A 20,171-nucleotide genomic window follows, 5' to 3' on the forward strand; every position below is an offset into this window, starting at 1 on the left:
CTCGCAAAACTTTTAGCCATATTCTTGGTGCCGTGTGCCTGCCCTTTTTGGATGCCTTTTTATTTTGTAGAAAATGATCATGTAAGCCCCTTAAGTTATACGCTTTGACCCAAAGGTGTCATTGACAAGAGGGAAGCTGCTCCCTGGAAGCTCAACTCAACCGTAACCAGGCATTCTTGTGTTAAAAAGCCGGCTTCCCATCAGGATGCTCTGCTCCACTTCAAATATACAGTACAGCAGGAAAGTTTGGGAAGGACTGAAGTGGGAGGAAGGACGCAAACAGGGGAAGAAAGAGTGATGGCTGCTTTGATCTTCAGAGGCCCAGTCTGGATGAAAAAACAGAAGCGTCCTTTCCTTTACGAAATGTGAGCAACTCAGAAATGGAATCAATAAAATATAAACATAAACAAATACAGTAGATAAATAACAAGTGCAAATTCGATGATGATAATTATACTACTACTAATAATAATAATAATAATTTTTTTTTCTTAAATGATTTCTTTTGCCGCAAAAATATTTGTAGGTTTTTCTCAGTTGTTTTTCTTTGAGTGTATTCTCACTTCATAAATTTGCGGTAGGATGGGAAATGGGCATTTCAAGGCCAGTAAAAGCTACCACATCAAATAAAACACTGTGGATCAAAAGAACCAACGCATCGACATTTTTTCCTGTTTAAATAAAAAAAAAAAAAAAAAAAATAGTGGGGCTAGTCTGCCACGCTTGATCGTGCCCTAAGTCCTCCCCCCGCACCAGCGATTGGCTGGGTGGACGCACATGGGGGGAAAGTTTGAATAAAATACAAGAGCATGGCACAAGTGTTGTTGTTCAAGCTTGTGTGCTTGATCCAGAGGCACTCCAGTCCGTCTTGTAAAACAGAGGTGTGACCGCTGTCTGAGACGGTTTGCATCAGTTCCAGAAAGTTTAGTGGATGACTTGTTGGTCTCTTAGGACTTTTTGCTTTTAGGTTATTTTAAATTTGACATCTTGGGAGCTTGATAAGCTCCGTCGAATCCGTGCGTGACAGCCGTCGATTTACTCAGGAAAGTTGCGCGCATCGCTCCGTCCGTGTTGTATTTGTTGAAACATCTGAGATGAAAGCCGCCAGAATGGTCCCATCACTGCTCCTGGTACTGTTTCTGCTGGTGCTGATGCAGTCCGGTGCTCTGTGCGCGCGGAGGTTCCGGGGCGGCCGCAACCCGCAGCCTCGCCGCTCGCCGCCTCCTCCCACGCACCGGGCGGACAGGGGCGACACCACGGAGAGCTTCCCTCTGGACTTCACTGCAGTGGAGGAGAACATGGATAACTTCATGACGCAGGTGAAGAACCTCGCGCAGTCCCTGTACCCGTGCTCGGCACAGAAGCTTGACCACGACATGAAGCTGAACTTTCTGGTGAACACGTCAGTCACCTGCAACGACGGGAGTCCCGCCGGGTATGTAGCAATTCACATTAGAGCGCAGACACACATGTGGTCAAATTTAGGTTCAGGGTCACCTGAGCTGCTGTTGTTCTGCCTTCACCGGGGCTTTCTCTGCTCCTGGTCACCTGTAGCCAGTCGCATCTGACCTGAGGAAGAAAGTTGCTTTTCCAAAAGTTAACTTTCGGAACTTGATCAAGTTTCTTTCCCCAATTAAAAAGTAAAATTGATTCTTATTTTCGCTTTTTACATATATAGCCTACTTAGAAAAGTGAAGTTATTTATGAAAGTGAGCCGTAAAAAGCTTTCTGTTGAGATGTCTAAGATGTCTAAAAGTGGTTGAAGTGTTTAGGGGTTGTTTTTCGGCTAACCAACCCTGACTTTTGATGTCCTTCCTTTGGCTACGTTTACACTGAACGTATGGACTTAAAAAAAAAAAAAACAAAGTTCCGTTTTGTCATTTTCCATCCCTCTCTTGACTGATTAATCTTGCGACACAAACGACTTCGCAGTATTTGCAGCGTCGGTTGGAAAACACATGATTGGCAAACGTGTGTAAAGAGTGCAAAAGTACAAAAAGCGGAGGCTCGGTCAGGATAAGGTAGGATCTGGACAGCTGCTTTGCGTCAGCGGAGCGTGAAATTTGCGGGGAGCCACATGGTCCATGCTTCATTTCCTTTGCTTCGAATTAGAATGCAGGATTTGCTCTGCAGAAAGCTTCGGTGTAAGTTTGCTGAACCCCTGCCTATTGCGTGCACGTCACTTTCTGACAGAGAATGTTTGAGGACGGGACCCAAACAGTGGAGTTGGGATGTTTCAGAAGTGTTCTGGTTTATTCTGCAACTGACAGCTAAACCTGTTATGTGTTTGATTGGAAAAGGAGATGCAAGCTTTGAAAAATTTTTAATATATCTAGATTCTTTACAAAAATTAAGTTCATGAAAATGTATGTGCTTGTGCATCAATTTAATCACAAAAATGTAATCACATCCACAAAAGCATGTATGTTTGTGGCGGTTTTTATATTATGCAATCTGCACATAATGGAAATCTGAGATAAATTATACTGTAAACATATCATCTAGTTATAATTTGTAGCTTTCTTTGTTATATAAATCACTTTTAAGTGTGTCCTGTTCTGGCAATATAAAAAACCCCATTATGGTAGGTATGGCTGCCTTGCATTGTAGGTGAGATTTGTTCTTTAAAAAGGGGGAAATTGAGATATTCATCCTGTAACTTAACCCCCCCCCCCAAAAAAAAAACACAACAAAAAAAAAAAAAAAAAATCAGGCAGGTGATACAAGTGAGATTTCTTCCATTCAGCTTTTCCCCAATTTGTCCCTGTGGATTGACATTTTGTCCTTCCTAACTTTCTGTTTTAATCAATATAAACTATGTTGTACTTAAGCGTTCATTTGAAGTTTTTAGGGAATTTGAAGATGAATAATCACATAAATTCTCAAATCTAATGAATAATTCAATTTATGTACATTTTGTTTTCCAAAAACCTGTTTCAGTTGTAATCTCTGCTTGCTCCAGTAAATGTGATATATTTTGACCCCGGATCAAACCAAAATCTCCCTGGTGGGTATGAATTGAGGCATATGGCAGTTGGAAGCGACCTGTGGTAGATGACATCAATCAACCAAAAATATCAGCATCTGCAATAGCACCAACTTGGGCGTGTAGAGGATAATAAAAAATAAAAGTTATAAAGGGTAATAAAAAAAAAGATACGATAAACTGCATGGGTCTTCTGCTCCCGTAGGTATTCATTTCAGTTGGCTTTAGTTCATGAAAACCCATCCTTGAAGAGTTTAGACATGGATCACCTTCACTAAATTTCATGTACCTATGGATTTAGAATCCAGTCTGATTCCTGTTAAATCTCAAAGTGGCATGTGGTAAGAGCAGGCTGCTTTCACTGTAAGATTCTGAGCGCTTTGGAGACCCAGCATGGTATTGGCAGATGGCCTTTCATTCAAATAAACGCCATTTTCCTGAGAGCTATTAATCACAGCTACAGACATCCAAAGATGAAGCGTATAAAGTTAATCGTTCAGGAATGGTGTTGTAATTCACCTCCCAGAATCACACTTGTTTAGCGTGAGTGGGTCAACACGACACCTTCATAGCGAAGCTTGTTAACTTTCCCAAGAATGCTCCTTTAAATGCTTTGTTGTTCGGAAATTGCATCACTGACTCTAGCTGGGAATAGTTGCATTAAGCATCATCTGAAGCCAAGAAGTGTGATTCAGCGGTCTGAACAAGCAGCTGGAAGGTTCAAGCCAAGTCCGTCCTCTTTAAAGTCATTGAAATGTCTTTTGGCAGTCTCTTGAGTTGAGTCATTGGTGAAGTTGAAAGAATAGAAAAAATGAAATCCAGTTGAGAAGTTTCTTCTTTACATAGCAGGTTAGATCATTTTCAATAAAATAATTATATGTTTTTAACAAGTGCATCCAAAAATCATAGCCATGCTCTCTCCTTGATTGTCCCACCATTAATTAAGTTGTTCTGTAGTTGTTGTTTGGAGAAAATACTACTTTCAATTCTTTTTTTCTATGCCTCAAAGTGCACTTGAATCTTGACAATTCTTAATTTCTCTTACTTTTTTTCTCCACTTATATCCACACTGTGGGAAAGACAGAAGAATGATGAGCTCTACGTTGAGAAATGATGGTATAACCTGGGATAGGGGTTGGTGTGATGTTTATCTCCCGTTCAAGCGTCGCATCAGAGCAGGAAACACACATAAGCTCATTGTTCTCCACTGTTGCGGTTTTCTGTCAGTTTTCACAGATAAAAATCAAATGAAGTGAAAGGACTTTTTGTTTATTTTAAAGCAATGAAGTCACATTTGTTTTGTTTTATGCTGGTGAAAGAGTATTTAGAGTGTTACCTTGCAGGTTTCTATCTGTATCACATTTTTAGAGAAATGTTTATATAAAATTAAAAGTGAGTTGTTATATTGTTTGTTTGTTTTTTATGCAGACAATTCATACTGACTTTTATTCCCCTACAGGTACTACCTGAAAGAGTCTCGGGGCAGCAGACGCTGGTTGATATTCCTTGAAGGTGTGTATCTAACCAACTTCTCACTTCTAAATCCATCTCCAAATCAAATTAGGAATTAGTTGATGAGAGAACTGATTTGTGACGCATCCCATTTCACATATTATGTTTCAGGCGGCTGGTACTGCTTTAACAAGGAGAACTGCGACAGCCGATACGAGACCATGAGGCGGTTTATGAGCTCTTCCAAGTGGCCCCAAACTAAAAGAGGTCAGTTTGTTTGCACCACAGTGTGCAAAGTAGAAGCTGCCTTGACTTATTTGCAATGAAATGAGATCGGATATGACGTGCACCCATTTACAGTGTTATTAAGACCTTGCATCCAGTCATGAGATGCTTCAGAATAGTTACCTGGCGCCCACTGCTAAGAAAGCATAGATTCCTTTCTCTGTCATTGCAGTGTAATGACTATAATCCATTTGGTAATGATGATGAGTAAGAGGAGGATGTGTCTGGGGATTGGGGGGGAGCCAGGATGGCTAATGATACATTTGTCTCTGCAGGCACGGGGATCCTGTCTCCACTGCCTGAGGAAAACCCTCACTGGTGGAACGCAAACATGGTGTAAGTTGACTGCTGTTTCTATGCTCAGTGACTGCTTCACTGAATTCCCTACTGCCAGTTTTAACTTTGCATCATTTGTGCAGGTTCATTCCCTACTGCTCCAGTGACGTGTGGAGTGGTGTTACGGCTAAGACAGAGCAGAGTAAGAAATTATAAAGTCTTCTCAGTCATGACAATGTATTCATCCTTAAGGAACTGCTATTTTAAACCTCTTCTTACTCTTTTGTTCAGATGGATATGCTTTTATGGGCTCCTTAATTATCCAGGAAGTTGTAAAAAATCTTCTGGGCAAAGGTTTAGACAATGCCAGGGTCCTTCTGTTAGCAGGAAGCAGGTATTTAATTTGAAATTCTTACATATCAGTGTAGCTTTGCTGTATGCTTGCGGATACAAATGTGAATTGTTGATGTTTGCAGTGCTGGTGGCACGGGGGTTCTTCTGAATGTGGATCGTGTAGCTGAGCTCCTGGAGGGGATGGGCTACGCTGGGATACAGGTGCGAGGCCTGTCCGACTCGGGTTGGTTCCTGGACAACAAGCAGTACCACTGCACGGACTGTGTGGACACAATCGGTTGCACGCCCACAGAGACTATCAAGAGAGGAATCAAGTAGGGGATAAATATAAAATCAAAAATTCATCTCATAATTGATTGTTTTGCAACTGAGAACATGTTTGCTTACATTGTTTTGTTGAATTTCCTTTAAGGTACTGGGGAAGTGTGGTGCCTGATAGGTGCAGGCAAAGCCATGAAGGAGAGGAGTGGAATTGTTTCTTTGGATACAGAGTCTTCCCATCAATTAAAAGTGAGTTTATCATGTGGGGCCCCCTGCTGGCCTGGTTAGACCAATACAACTGGAAGAAGCAGAGGACATGCAGATAAATTAACATACTATATGTCACGTACTAAATTTTCTTCCCAGCATCAGTTCAGTTTTTGTTTTTACAGCAGAGTCATTATTCAAAGCTGTATTGATGATTGTATCTTGTATCTAAGCTAGCAGGACATTTCTGATCATAAGTGCATCGGTTAGTAAAATTATTTAGTACTTTCCACAGTGTGTGTATGCTATGTAATTTTGTCCTTTTCTTCTTCTATTGTGTAGCCATAAACATATTGCTTCCTACCCATAAACTAAAAAAAAGTATTGTTTATTCCTCTTTGTAATTAAGTTGTTATTATTATTATTATTATTATTATTATTATTATTAATTGTTCAGACAAATAACCATAGAAATTCTAAAATCTCACATTTAATTGTGACCCTCATAATGGCTTTTCCCACTTCACATTTCACTTATATGAAATATATCCAATGATGACCTCAGACCAAACCAAAGTAACTGACTAACTGCCGACTGGTATGTATTATTAATTGGAGCTATATTACTACAATATACAGAATATGAGAAGTTACTTTAACTCCTCAGTTAAAAAGCAGCTATAGAACTTCTCTCTGGTGGGTATAAAATGATGCCTGATCAGTATAAACATCTTGTGGTAGACGGTTCAATTTTTACCTACGCTACAAAGGCACACATGTGCAAAGTGGCAAAATTATCAATTATAGAAACTTTCTTCCATGCTTTCTGGGGAACGTAACAATAAACTTAGCTCTTCTTGCCTGAGTGCAGTGAGACTGCATTGAATCTAATGCAAAATACAAAGAATGCTAAATAAATGTAAAAGCAAAAGGGGATTCATTAATAAGATAAAAAGGAGGTCAGTGGCTTGTTGGATTCTCTGGACGCCAGTCCTAAAATGACAACCTTTTCCAAACCTGGGCTGGCTCTGTTTGGATTATTTTTATTATACTAAAATGCCCGTATCCACACTTATTTTTAAGGTGTACATTTTAAATTAATTTGCCTTTTTCTCTCTCTTTTTTTTTTATCTCTGTGCAGGTCCCGTGTTTGTGGTCCAGTGGCTGTTTGATGAGGCTCAGTTGACAGTGGACAACATCCAGCTAACAGGTCAACCTGTGCAGGAAGGCCAGTGGCGCTACATCCAGAACCTGGGCATTGAGCTGAGGAACACACTCAAAGATGTCCCGTAAGGCTGCATTCTTGCAATTTAGAAGGAGAATTTAAAAATATATATATTTATTTACTCATTATTTATCATGTTTTCTTTTATTCAGGGCTATGTTTGCTCCAGCATGTTTATCACATGAAGTTATCACCAGAAAGTGAGTGAAATTTACTGTCCTTGGGGGACTTCGCATGCATTGTTTTTCTACTATGAGCTAACAGCGCCCTCTTGTGTTGTGTTTCAGCTACTGGATCGACGTGCAAGTCAAAGGGACCTCTCTGCCCAGAGCCCTTCACTGCTGGGACCGCAGCCTCCATGACAGCAGGAACAACAAGCCACCACCCAAAGCTTGTCCTGTGCATCTGATTGACAACTGCCCCTGGCCTCACTGCAATCCCACCTGCCCGACCATCCGGGACCAATTCACAGGGCAAGAGATGAGCGTTGTGCAGTTTCTCATGCACATGGGCTTCGATGTGCAGAAAATGGCCCAGCAGCAAGGCATGGACCCGAGCAAACTACTGGGCATGCTGAGCAGTGGCAGCTAAAAGGGACACACCGTCCAGTTTTAAGCTAGAACCAAGCAGGACTGGATGATCCTTCTGGCCTGTCTCCCATAACTGATACCTCTGCTCACCCTCCTCACTGCAGTTCCCCTTTTGTTGCTTTCAGACCTCCTTCCATCCCAGGTGCTTCAGTTTGACCCTGAAGTCAGGTCTAACACACACACCAGGCTCCACCATAACCAGGCAACACTTCTTGCTATCAGAAATGCTACAATAAATTATATTTTATTTTTTAAAAAGGAAAAAAGAAAAACAACAATAATATGAATGTAATCCAGTTTTAAAGACGCTATCTGACTTTATGTCTTGAGTGCTGTCATCCTTTTGTACTGAATAGATGTAGTGAACGCATTAATGGTACAACAAATGCTGTTTTATATTTTAGGTAGTCGATAGTGTTGATAATAGAAAAAAAATCCTATTACCTCTTGTGTATTAGAGATGTATTTCTATAGTTTCTAATAGAAAAACACATCAGGTCATGTGTTTAGCAGAAACAGTGTAAAACGATATAGAAAAGCACAGTCAGTAAAGCTCTTAAAAGTAAAAAGAAAGTAAGTTGCCTTTATTTTATTTAATGAAAATAAGTTGTCAGATAGCACCTGCACTAAATATTGCGATGATTATGAAAATAAGCAAAGTTGGAATTTCGCATGAGCTTGATTGAGACTTTTACGATATGATCACGTTTTAGCAAAAAGGTATATCATGATCAAATTGATTTGAATTTAAACAAGAAGCAACATTTATTTCAATTGCTGCTAAAATTATCTAACATGATCATTATTACAGTTTTCATAGCTAAATCTATGAAATTTGTTTATAGAAGTTATTTTGACTGATACATTGACCCAAGCAAAAACACAGAGTAACTCCAGAGAAATCAGTTCCAAAGGATTAATGTCATCTCCCATTTCCCATTGAAATATATTTTTTTATAAATAATAGAACACCACTGACACGGGTTAAGAGGTTTTTCAGTATGATAACCTGAAAAATAAATGACTGGTTAGTCATTTCAGGTATCTGCTCAGGTGGCTAGCTTGTAGTCAGCTGCCTTCAATCATGCTGCTCTTCAGTTGCCAACTATGGTTTTAAAACAATGCCACCTTAATCAAAAGTGATGGGTGATGCTCCTTTTTATTTACAAGGCATGACTGTCTGTGATTTTTGCAACCAATCTCTTTTCTCCAATCTCCATACAGTCAGAGAAATCTTCAACCACATGCCACCGACCCTGGCATGTCATTTAAATAACCTTAAGCTGTAGGAACTTTATAATGAAACATTTTGGTGATTTTGAAACTATATTTTTATAAAACATTGATATACCTTGATACCTGAAACTGGTCTACACCTAGTTGAAATCGGACATGCGAATTTTTGCAGCTGAAGTCATAAAAACATATTGTAGTTCTAATCGTACTCTGAAATGGTGCTAAGGTGGACCTGGAAACAAGTCACAAACAGCTACACATACATATTATAGTGCCATTACATCCATACCTCTTTCTTACGGACTGTGTCATCATCACAGGACAAACACTTATGTCAGGTCAACCCCCTACAGCTCAACAGTCATCAAACTCAATGCACGATGAACATTTAAAGGGAGACAAATGTTGTGTATTGTATATTTTATGAGTATTTGTATAGATTATTTGGAAGTGTTCACCATTGTAACTCCCTTCTTTTATTTCATCATAGAGATCACATTTTAATATAATGACATTGTTTGTATGTAATGATGACTTTATAAAATATGCTTGTAAAGGACCTCTATTTTTCATCACACCGGAAGAAAGGAGAAGTATTACTAATTGTAATTTTATTCTGTAACATATTTTTTAACAAAAAAGTAACTCAAGCTACATTGGTAACTTTTACATATTTATTTTGTTATGTAAATCATATTTATAAGTGCTATTGTTTTTTTTTTACAGAGAAGTGATTCTTTGTGAATTGTAAATACATTGCTGTTCTTTGCTTTGTGCTGATTGCATGTCTTTGTATCACATCCAAAAAGGAAGACATTACATATACTATAAGGTGAACATTGCTGAGCAGTCTTGTTATTATTTACATGTTATAATGATCACTGGTAATAAGTTGTAGAGGGGCTAGAATAGTTATTTGCTGACTACTTCGAAGGAAAAAGAAACAAAAAAATTGGGATCATCAAAGATATCTCCCTCCATTTTCTTTGGATGATTCACCTGGATGGATGGATGGATGGACAGAGAGATAAAAAGCTTGAAACATATGTTTTTCTATATATTGAACTGGAAATGGTCAAAAACACCATAATATTCCAGATTTTCCAGGCTGGTCTGGAACCACAAGCTTTTCCTGAGGCATTTTTTCAGTTTTGAGCAACCCCCACAAGAGCCTACTTTGGCCATTGCCTTCTTGTGCAACACTCGAAAAAAAAATTCCCACTTACAGCACAGTCTGGGCTTTCTCCCTTTGACATAGATTGTGCCCAGTAGATTTTCCACGGGGCCAATCAGCAAACAGAAGGAGAAGTTGTAAACGATAACATTGATTTTCTGCACTGTTTTAGGAATGGCAGCAGAGGATGTGATTGAAGCCGTTCAGTCCGTGTTGGCCACACTTCCAAATATTGAATTAATAATATAACTGTATTTGCAGTGGAGGATGGTTGTTTACAGCACAAGCAACTTGCAATAAGCTTCTTAGCAACGAACTGGCGCATTTTACATTATGAACAAACATTAGCAATTCAATAAAATTTAAAACCTAAACACAGTCCACGCCTCCAGGAAGCAATCGTTTCTCAACAGCTGACATCCCTGACCCTCTGTACAAAGCAAATAGCGCAAGACAAAGGGCTTGTTTTTACCAGTCTTAAAAGAGCCACAACAGGTTTTTTATCCCAGTGTATTTTTTTCACTTATGAAATTTGTAGGTGTTGCGAAATGCCCCACATTCTGCTTTCTAAGCAATCCTCATTTAATATTGTCTATGTAGCAGAGTTGCATTGGATCAAGATGCATTGGTAATCGTCAACAGCTATGAAAAGATTTTGGGGTAGTTGTCCCAGTAAAAACCATTCTTTGGTTCATAAATCAAAAATAAAAGTACACTGATCCTACATGTTGAAGCTTTGTTCTGGAAATGCCGCCTCCCTCTCACGTGTTTAGGCTAAATTTGCTATTACTCGTGTATAATCATCTCTCTCAACTCATGTGTAATTTATGTCCTTAATGGAAGTTTTTAACCTCCCTCCCTGTCATTACACTCCATGTAAATGCCAGTCTCTTATACTGAAGGGAGCTCTGAGTCAGCCTCTCCAGAAATACGACTCCCAGGTTGCCAGCCACATGTAGCCTCCCGCCCCTCTGTGGAATATAGACCCCCTATTTATAGAGCTGGCAAAGGCCTGGTGAGCCTGGGCTCTACACAAACTTTTCATTTAAACAGTCACCTCTAGCAGTCCACCAAGTGCACAGTGACACTCAGACACGGAGGAACAGAATGTGCCTGCTCAGGTAGAGAAAAGTTAAAAAAAACTAATCCAAGAGAGGCTGAAGGAGACTGGAAGAGCAAGCCGAAGAACAAGATTGAATCTGATGGACAATTAAAGGCCTACTGGACTTGATAGGCAGGACAACAACTTGTCCACCTCTCATCACAAATAGCTATTGCTGAAGACCTAAATCTGGATACGACTCTTAAAGGAATTCAGTGAGAACAGAAACTTCTTTTTACATCGGACACCAACAAAGGAAGACAGTAAGCAAAAAAAGAATATACTTTAATGGACTTCTACTGTACCAATAATGACCAAAGGAAAAAATGGCTTGTTTATTGCCTTATTAAATGAGTTTTCAGCACTTAAGATGAATGCAATTTAACGAGTTGTGTGGCAAAGAAGAAACTTTCCAAAATCTTTTTTTAAATCTGATTGCCGGAGTCTTCCAGAGAAATCTCTACATATCTGTCTGTAAATGTAACATGATCTCAAGCAAGCTTTTCTAATTGCAAAGCAAGTTCAGACATTTGTAATTAGTGGTCATCTTTACGAGCAAACCAGGAAAGGGTGAGGTCCGTGTGAAAGAGGGGAGTAGGCCGTAAGAACACCAACACTGAGAACAAGAATATCCCAAAGGAAGACATCTGTACTTCATAAGCCTACCAGCATTATGGATCCACATGGGGGACACTACCTCAACAAGGATGCTGTGCTGTCACCTTTGGGTGCAGCCCGAATATGCCAGCTGGTGCTTGGATGTACCATAATCGCCCTGGTGTCCCACAGCGCAGGTTACAGTGCAAACTATGGAACCTTCTGTATGTTTGTTTGGTGCTTCAGCTTCACCGTCACACTGGTTATTTTCACCCTGGACATCACAAGGCTCCACAGCTGCATGCCAATTTCTTGGGACAACTTCACTGTCGCCTTCGCCATGTTAGCAACACTGATGTACATCACTGCCTCTGTGGTCTACCCAGTATACTTTCTCCAAACAGAATACTCTGACGAGGACTACGAAATACAAATCTACCGCATTTCCGTCACCGTCTGTTCCAGTGTTTGCTGTTTCCCATATGGAGTGGAAGTATTCTTGACCAGAGCAAAACCGGGAGCTGTGGTGGGCTACATGGCCACTGTGTCTGGTCTGCTTAAGGTGGTCCAGGGATTTGTGGCCTGTATCATTTTTGGGGCTCTTGCTAATGACAGCGAATACAACCAGTATATTGCCACCCAGTACTGCGTGGTGGTGTACAGCCTCTGTTTCTCTGTAACAGTGATCGTCATCATAGTGACAGTGTCCGGAAGAACTGCCGCGCTGAGGTTCCCGTTTGACCGCTTTGTGGTCGTCTACACGTTCTTTGCTGTGATCCTCTACCTCAGTACTGCACTGATCTGGCCCATCTTCAGCTTTGATAAAAAGTACGGCAGCACTGCTCGTCCTGAGGACTGCCCCCGGGGAGAATGTTCCTGGGACAGTAAGCTGGTTGTGGCAGTCTTCACTTGTGTCAACCTAGTGTTATATTTTATTGACCTTGTCTACTCTCAGAGGATTCGATTTGTCTCCAGCTCTGCTGTCTAAAAAACAAAAATAAACTTTTATTCCAGTTTCTGTGAAGAATATTTGATCCATAGTTTAATAGTGTTATATACTAAAAACCTTAAAAGTACTAGACAGTATTAAGCATGTTGCTTTCTCCATTTGCCACTATTTGCTCCCATAAATGTACATTTCTAGACTTAGCAGCTTATTTATTGTTTTAAAGACTTCAACAAGTTAAATATACCTTAGAGATTTGTTTAATATGTAAGGTCTACTGTGTGCACCAAGACTGGATATTGGTTTTGGTATTCAAGAATTTTCTCTTTATGTTTTTTTTTCCTCTTCTTGTTGCATTATATAATTGGTGGATTGCAATTTGGTACTGAAATGTAAATGTAGCTGATACATTTTAAAACCTAAGTGACGTAACCTAACTGAGTATTTAATTGTTTTCTATCTACCTTACAGTTAGCACTGAATGAAAGTGGCATTCTTTATTTCCATATATTTTTTAATATTGCCAGTGTTCAATAAAATGCCCAAACACAGACCATGTTAAGTTTTGCATCTCTTTCTTTATCTGAAGAAGTGTAAAATTTGTCAGGCTGACTTTTAACTTGATTTCTAAAAGATTGTATTTATTTTCTGTTATAAGCATTTTAACATGCTAGATTGTCATTTATTCTATCATAACCTTCATTTATGTTTTTTTTTGTTGATTTTGTTTATAGAGACAGACATAAATACTTTGGTAGCAGTTGCTGAAAGTAATTTATAGCCATTTTATAAACGTGACTTTTGTGGTCACCTGTTGAAGACATAACTTATTAGTTCAAAAATATTGTGCAGTTATTTGTCCTGAAGCGGTATTTACAAATGTTAGTAAATGAATTTCAAAATAAACACAAGAAAATAACTGTGATGCAGAGATTGTGGACTGAACACTCTAAAAAATGTTTTATTTAAGCACCAGAAACTCAAGAAAAGTTCATTCATCCACTCATTCCCAATAAAGGATACATCCGGGGGAGGGCTGAAAGAGTTCAGTAGGGGCATTCTGAAGACTCCTGGTACAAACTGAAGTGGGTGGCTGAAAAGAAAATTATGCTACTGACAACTTTTCCTGTGTTACACTGTCTGACAATAATCTGGTTTTAGAAATTAAATCAAATTCAACTGAACAGGGCTCTATATCCAAGCTTGAAAACCAGTGAGTCTTGTTGATTAATATGAGCAACCTAATGGCTGTTAACAACACAAGCTAATAACAATGTTGCTTGTTAATTTCTGTGCATGTTGTACTTTCCAACAGCGTCATTACATGGTTACAAAAGGAATATTTTGGAGGTGGGGTTTTCTTGCAAGTATGTAAGTAGAAGTGTGTAAAATTGTCTTTGCTTAGCACCTTTCACATATGAAACTCACAAAGTGCTTCACAAAACACGTAGGAAAAGCACATCAAAAATAACATCAAATTAAATTTAAAGCCTGTCTGTACAAATTGGCTTTTCTCTGTGATAATGTTAATCAGTGGAATTGACACATGTAAAACCAGTGGCAGAGAATTTCACAATCAGGATGCACCTGCTTACAAAAGGAGTTTCATTATCTTTTTGATATTTTTTGTCTATTTTGCTTTTGTTTCTTATTCCAACAGGAGAAGCAATAAATAATAAGATGGATCTTTGTCTATTGTTACACAAACTTGATAAACAAACTGTAAAATACAACTTCTAAATTTTGGATATTGTACTTCTTTTGTCTGAGTACAAAATATAACCACAGTCAGCACCATGTTGATCTTTGGATATTGGATGTTTGGTTTGACAAATAATTTGCTCTCTCCACTACAAATATTATTAACATGGGGAAAAGAGGGAAGACGGTGGTGAAAAACCAATGATTTTTCAGTGTGAAGCACACATTGAGAACAGAACAAGTGACTTTTGGCATGTTTGGTGTTGTCAACGCGTGAGAAATCACGCAAATATCGTTCTCTTGACTAATTTTGACAATTTCAATATCTTCAATATCTGGGTCAAGGCATCTAATGTGTGATACAGACCGACACAACTGGCTCTTCAGCTTTCCACGTCCCACCCCTTAAGGTTGTTGATTGGTTACACGAGTTACGTATACCCAAAGGTACACGCTCATTGGCTGATTACATCTGCCAATGCCAGTATTTTTTACAGGTAGCGACTTGGACGTGAAGAGGAAGCTGAAACACGTTGACTGTGGAATCATAACATTTTGTAGCTACATTGCTAATTCGAAGAATCTTCCTCATTTGTAAGTCTATGTTTTGCTTTAAAGATGCGATTTGTCAAAAATATGATTTTATACATTATGTGACGTGATGCGTTCGGAAAACAAGGAAGTAAGGGTTTGTTTACTACGTACTCAGGAAGAAACGTACTCGTGGAAGTGATGAAAAACAGGCGGAACAAATAACAAACATACTGTATGATACAATATTCAGTTTATTCTATTTTCAGGCATAATGAGTGTCGGATTCATAGGAGCTGGCCAGCTGGCGCAGGCTTTGGTGAGAGGCTTCTCGGTTGCAGGTAAATTTAGACGTTTACATTTGTGTTTTAATAGGTTTTGACTTGTATTTTTGACATATGAAGATTGCAATCATACACTGAAGTTGTTTCTGGACATTTTCCCCCTCCAAGGCGTGATTGCCACCCACAGAATCACAGCGAGCTCTCCAGACACCGAACTTCCCACAGTGCAGCAGCTGCGGGTGGGTACATATATACATGTATTTGTCATGTCCATGAATGTCACAGACTATTAATTTTGGATTTGAACAGTTCTGTATATTCAACAAGTATATGTGGTTAGTTTAAAAAAAATCTTGTTTATAATTGAGTGAACAGACTAAAGAATTTATTTTATCTATTGCAACCAGGGTACAAATTCTACAGGACTAAATGTATACATACACCTCCACCAAAACCTCCAGGGCAGGTTGTGGAAGAAATCAACCATATTTTAGCCATCAACCATACTCTGGAAAAGTTCTGGCTGGATCTGATAGGATGATGTGACTAATCTCACTACTAAAATGACATTGCTGTTTTAACCGGCAGGCACAGAAAGTGGTTGTGGACACTGTTGGCACTATTTTCACTTGATTTGGTTGTTCTAGAAGCTAAATGTTTTATTTATTCTAAAACCAGTTATGTGTGTTTGGGTCCAGTTATAACAGCCAGATTTGTTCAGGAAATTTCACCCCTTATGTGCAATATATATATATATATATATATATATATATATATTTGTAGAACTCATCAATCCTTTCTTGAAAAAAATAAAGGTTCAAATTCATTAATAAAAGCCCTGGGTTAATGGGATATTCATGCCACTGATGAGTGCATGTAAAGTTTTTGTCAGAACTTTGTAGTTCTTTATTTGCATTGAACTGATTTGTATACAACTTCTGTATTTATAGAAATTGGGTGTGAACTTTACCACCAGCAACAAGGAGACGGTCAGCAGAAGTGATGTCCTCTTTCTGGCCGTGAAGCCCCACATCATCCCCTTTGTTCTGGATGAGATTGGGCCAGATATCGAAGACCGCCACCTTATTGTGTCTTGTGCTGCGGGTGTGACTATCAGCTCCATAGAGAAGGCAAGTCTTAGCCATTGCATTTATTTCTTCTTCACATGTTATGTGATTAAGAGAACTGGTCCTTGAAGATTTTGTTGTTACCGCTTCACAGAAACTGCAGCAGTATCGTACTTCTCCAAAGGTGATGCGCTGCATGACCAATACTCCAGTGGTGGTGCGTGAAGGGGCCACCGTCTACGCAACAGGTACACATGCAGAGGTGGAGGATGGGAAACTTTTGGAACAGCTGATGGCTAGCGTTGGCTACTGCACTGAGGTGGAGGAGGACCTGATCGATGCCGTCACAGGCCTGAGCGGCAGTGGACCCGCCTATGTGAGCTTGCTTTGCTTTACAGCATTTAGAAAATGCCGCCTTACCTCTTATATGATTCTTTCTGGATAGCTGCCCCTTTTCTGTCACTATAATTGTATGATTGTTGTCTTGCAGGCATTCCTAGCTGTGGATGCCCTTTCTGATGGTGGAGTAAAAATGGGCCTGCCCAGGAGGTTGGCTGTACGCCTCGGTGCACAAGCCCTGCTGGTAGGACCCTCATATTTGACAATAAAGTCGATGGCACAGTTTGGTCCAAAATGTATACCTAAATGCAAGTAATTTTATTTTTGTTTTGTTAAATAACAGGACACACTTTTGTATCGTTTTTGTTTTGTTTAATTCTCATAATCTTTAACATTAAACATCCTTTCTAATATGTAGCTCCTGGATTTTGCATCATCACTTAGTACCTTGACTATTTTCCTTCTGTTAACAAGGCATTCAGGATAGAATAATTCTTTAAAATCTTCTTATATAGCTATGTTACATTTGATCATGCAGTTCCTTGCAATGATGGTCATGAGTTTTTAACATTTTGTCATTCTATTGCCACAAAAATTGAGATTTTATGGGATAGGACAACACATAGTTTTGCATAATTTTGAAATCAGTGGAACAGCTGATTTCCACTGCATGGTTGAAAAGCATGCTTTTAAATTTGTTTCACAGATATAAGTCTGAAATTTGTGGTGTCCATTCAGTGCATCCATCCCCCTTTACTTTGACACCCTAAATAAAATCTAGTGCAACCAATTGCCTTTAGAAGTACTAATTAAATAATCAGAGGACTCTGCAGGATGCCCTATTCTCTGGAGAAGCTGCAAAGGTTCACTGCTCTGGGGGACAAATCTATTATCAGGACAACTGTTATATGGAAGTATGGGGAAAAGAAAGCTGTAATAGAAAAATAGAAAACCCGAAAAGCGTTTTGCTTAATGGAGACGATGTGGAGAAGATGCTGTGGTTAGTTGACACAGAAATGTAAAATACAATACATGCAAAATGCTATGTGGTAGAAAACGTGGACTGCACATTACTCTGAACAAACCATGAAGCATGGTGGTGGCTCAATCATTGTATGGGGATACATTCCTTTAGTATTGACTGTGAAGCTAGTCAGAGATGGTTGACATTAAATACAGATGATCCCAGAAAAAAGACTTAAGAAAGTTTTGGTGTTTCACTTCCCATCAAGACTGCAGTATTAAGCATAGATACAGAGCTCTGATGGATTAGTTAGGATGCTAGCATATGCATGTGTAACGGGGTAGGGACAGCTTGAAAGACACTGTGGGCTACTTCATGTATTTTCATATCTATGGAAGCCATAAAGGGGAACTTACTGCTGCTTCTTCTTTGTATTAGTGAATAACAATGAAATTTATTGTAGGTTTGCTTTGCCTGAGCATTCACACATCTAAGCTTAAGATATAGGAAATGGTTTTGGCATAATGATTCTCCAAAGTATAATATGATGTTCTTATTTTTTACTTTGCACTTGTTCATGTAAACTGGCCTTTGCTGTACATGTTTGTGTATGATTTATCTATATTCGTTTTTTAGACTTAATCTAATTGCTTTCTTGGGATGTAAATTTATATATGTATATTTTTTGGTCTTGTTTCTTTGTTATAAAAAAACTGACATTTTTAAATATGAATTCCAACCTTCTGTCTGGAAACTCCAGGCAATAGACAGTCATGGCATTTATTTAAGCACCTTTTCATTCCAGCGGAGATTAATTAAGCCGGTCTTGGCTGACAGCAGACAGAATCTGGATGCTCAGGTGCTGAATAACGATACAGAAAAAACATTGCTCTGTATATCATTTCCTTCTTTGTGCTACTCTATAGGGAGCCGCTCGCATGTTGTTGGACTCGGAGCAACACCCTGGGCAACTTAAAGACAACGTTTGCTCACCAGGGGGCGCCACCATCCACGCCCTTCACGTCATGGAGAGTGGTGGCTTCCGAAGCCTCCTCATAAATGCAGTTGAGGCCTCTTGTGTAAGAACGAGGTAAGTTGATCAGATGAAGTGAAAACATTTTTTTTATTGGCACCTAACAAAAATGTAATTCTTAACCATTTTTTATGTACCCGTAAATTGATTCTAAACTAAATATGAACTTCAGACAGCAGATGGAGCTGTTATGCAGACATATTTTTAAAATTTCTTAATGTTCTTGGTTTTCTGGATTTTAAAGTACCTGATTTCATACTGCAATGAAAGCTATACATCCTGTTTTTTATGCTCTATGTGTATCTTTTAAAAGGGAGCTTCAGTTTTTGGCTGACCAAGAGAAGATCTCCCCAGCTGCGATAAAGAAAACAACTCTGGATAAAGTTCTTCAGCAGCCAGGCGTCACTGCAGATGCTGTCGGTGTCAGAACTCGTGGAATCAATATTTTTAACAACACCAGCCCCAAGATCAAGAAAAACTGAGTCTTTTTTGAAATACCTCGTTCAGTATATACACTGTCTAGGAACCACTATTGACCACTGTTTGCGAACATGAACCCATAACATTTAACACTGTAGAGCAGTGGTCACTTCAGGGAGATTAAATCAGATTTATATAGGTTTTGACCATATTAAAGGAAAATTATGTGAATAATTATTTTTGTGGGAATTTTTTTTTAATTGAATTGACGAAATATAGTCGAACCTTTTAATTTGACATTGTGTGGAAGCTTGGCAATCCCTTTGGGTTTGATGCTACTGACTTCTTTGCCCTACAGAAATTGTCATGTTTAGCTTTTAATATATTTAATGTGAGGGCAGAAGGTTTATTTTTGCTATTTTTCTAAAAAAGAAAAAAAGTATTAGGATTTTTTTGTGTAAAGATTTGGTGCAAGGTTTAGTTGTAACAAATTGGATGGCGCTTTGGGATTTTATAATCAGATACTTAAAGACTATCATTATAGCCTGTTTTAAAAAGTGGAAGTAAGGGCACTTTTTTTCATCCATTTGTTTAGGTCCTTATATTTGTGAATAATAAAAAAAACATAAGTAAATGTCTTTATATTTATATTATCACAATGTTTTATGAACTTTAAAATATTGACATAACCATGTAAGATTATCTGATCTGCTTGTTTTAGCAGTGCCTTACCAAAATATAGATAACCCCCATACTTTTTTCACATTTCATCACTTTACAATGACAAAATGTATGTAATATATTGGGATTGCCCAACACCAAGTAATGGGTGTGAAGTTGGTGGAGAATGCTTCAATAAAAATGTCAACAATGTGATGTGCAGTTTAATTTGACACCTTGTAATATTATCCAATTCAACCACCTCCTACAAAATGGCCTTTATAAACATTAGAAAAGCCATTAAAGCCGTTAAAAGAGGGAACATTTTGTGTTAATTTTATAGTTGGGGAAAAAAAAATGTTTGTAATATTTTAATTATTACATTAATTATAATAATTATGTCAAATTATGTTTTCTGATTGATTTAAGGTACATTTGCATTCTGTTCATTTAGGTACAGCAAATGTAAGCAGTGTTCAAC

General features: G+C 38.6%; 3 protein-coding genes across 4 annotated transcripts; all 3 read left to right on the forward strand.

Moving 5' to 3' along the window:
- The first annotated feature begins 704 nt into the window (after positions 1 to 704).
- On the forward strand, positions 705 to 9,713 carry notum1a (notum, palmitoleoyl-protein carboxylesterase a). Its single transcript, XM_028043068.1, has 11 exons — positions 705 to 1,435; positions 4,446 to 4,498; positions 4,610 to 4,705; positions 4,999 to 5,059; positions 5,143 to 5,201; positions 5,291 to 5,393; positions 5,476 to 5,667; positions 5,766 to 5,863; positions 6,963 to 7,110; positions 7,199 to 7,246; positions 7,334 to 9,713. The coding sequence occupies exons 1-11, from the start codon at positions 1,095 to 1,097 to the stop codon at positions 7,635 to 7,637; spliced, it is 1,503 nt and encodes a 500-aa protein (XP_027898869.1). The 5' UTR covers positions 705 to 1,094; the 3' UTR covers positions 7,638 to 9,713.
- Positions 9,714 to 11,061: 1,348 nt separating this feature from the next.
- myadml2 (myeloid associated differentiation marker like 2) lies at positions 11,062 to 13,247 on the forward strand. The gene has a single exon (XM_028042740.1). It carries the CDS (start codon positions 11,822 to 11,824, stop codon positions 12,731 to 12,733), a length of 912 nt encoding a protein of 303 aa, XP_027898541.1. The 5' UTR covers positions 11,062 to 11,821; the 3' UTR covers positions 12,734 to 13,247.
- A 1,608-nt stretch (positions 13,248 to 14,855) lies between these two features.
- On the forward strand, positions 14,856 to 19,903 carry pycr1a (pyrroline-5-carboxylate reductase 1a). Of its 2 annotated transcripts, none has more exons than XM_028042738.1 (8): positions 14,856 to 14,949; positions 15,193 to 15,264; positions 15,376 to 15,446; positions 16,158 to 16,337; positions 16,429 to 16,650; positions 16,765 to 16,857; positions 18,504 to 18,667; positions 18,924 to 19,903. In XM_028042738.1, the coding sequence occupies exons 1-8, from the start codon at positions 14,871 to 14,873 to the stop codon at positions 19,090 to 19,092; spliced, it is 1,050 nt and encodes a 349-aa protein (XP_027898539.1). In that variant the 5' UTR covers positions 14,856 to 14,870; the 3' UTR covers positions 19,093 to 19,903. The 2 variants fall into 2 exon arrangements, with proteins under 2 accessions (XP_027898539.1, XP_027898540.1); XM_028042739.1 differs by having other exon boundaries at positions 14,861 to 14,986.
- The last annotated feature ends 268 nt before the right edge of the window (positions 19,904 to 20,171 follow it).

Source organism: Xiphophorus couchianus, chromosome 16 (genome assembly GCF_001444195.1).
Source record: "Xiphophorus couchianus chromosome 16, X_couchianus-1.0, whole genome shotgun sequence".
Classification (NCBI taxonomy): domain Eukaryota; kingdom Metazoa; phylum Chordata; class Actinopteri; order Cyprinodontiformes; family Poeciliidae; genus Xiphophorus; species Xiphophorus couchianus.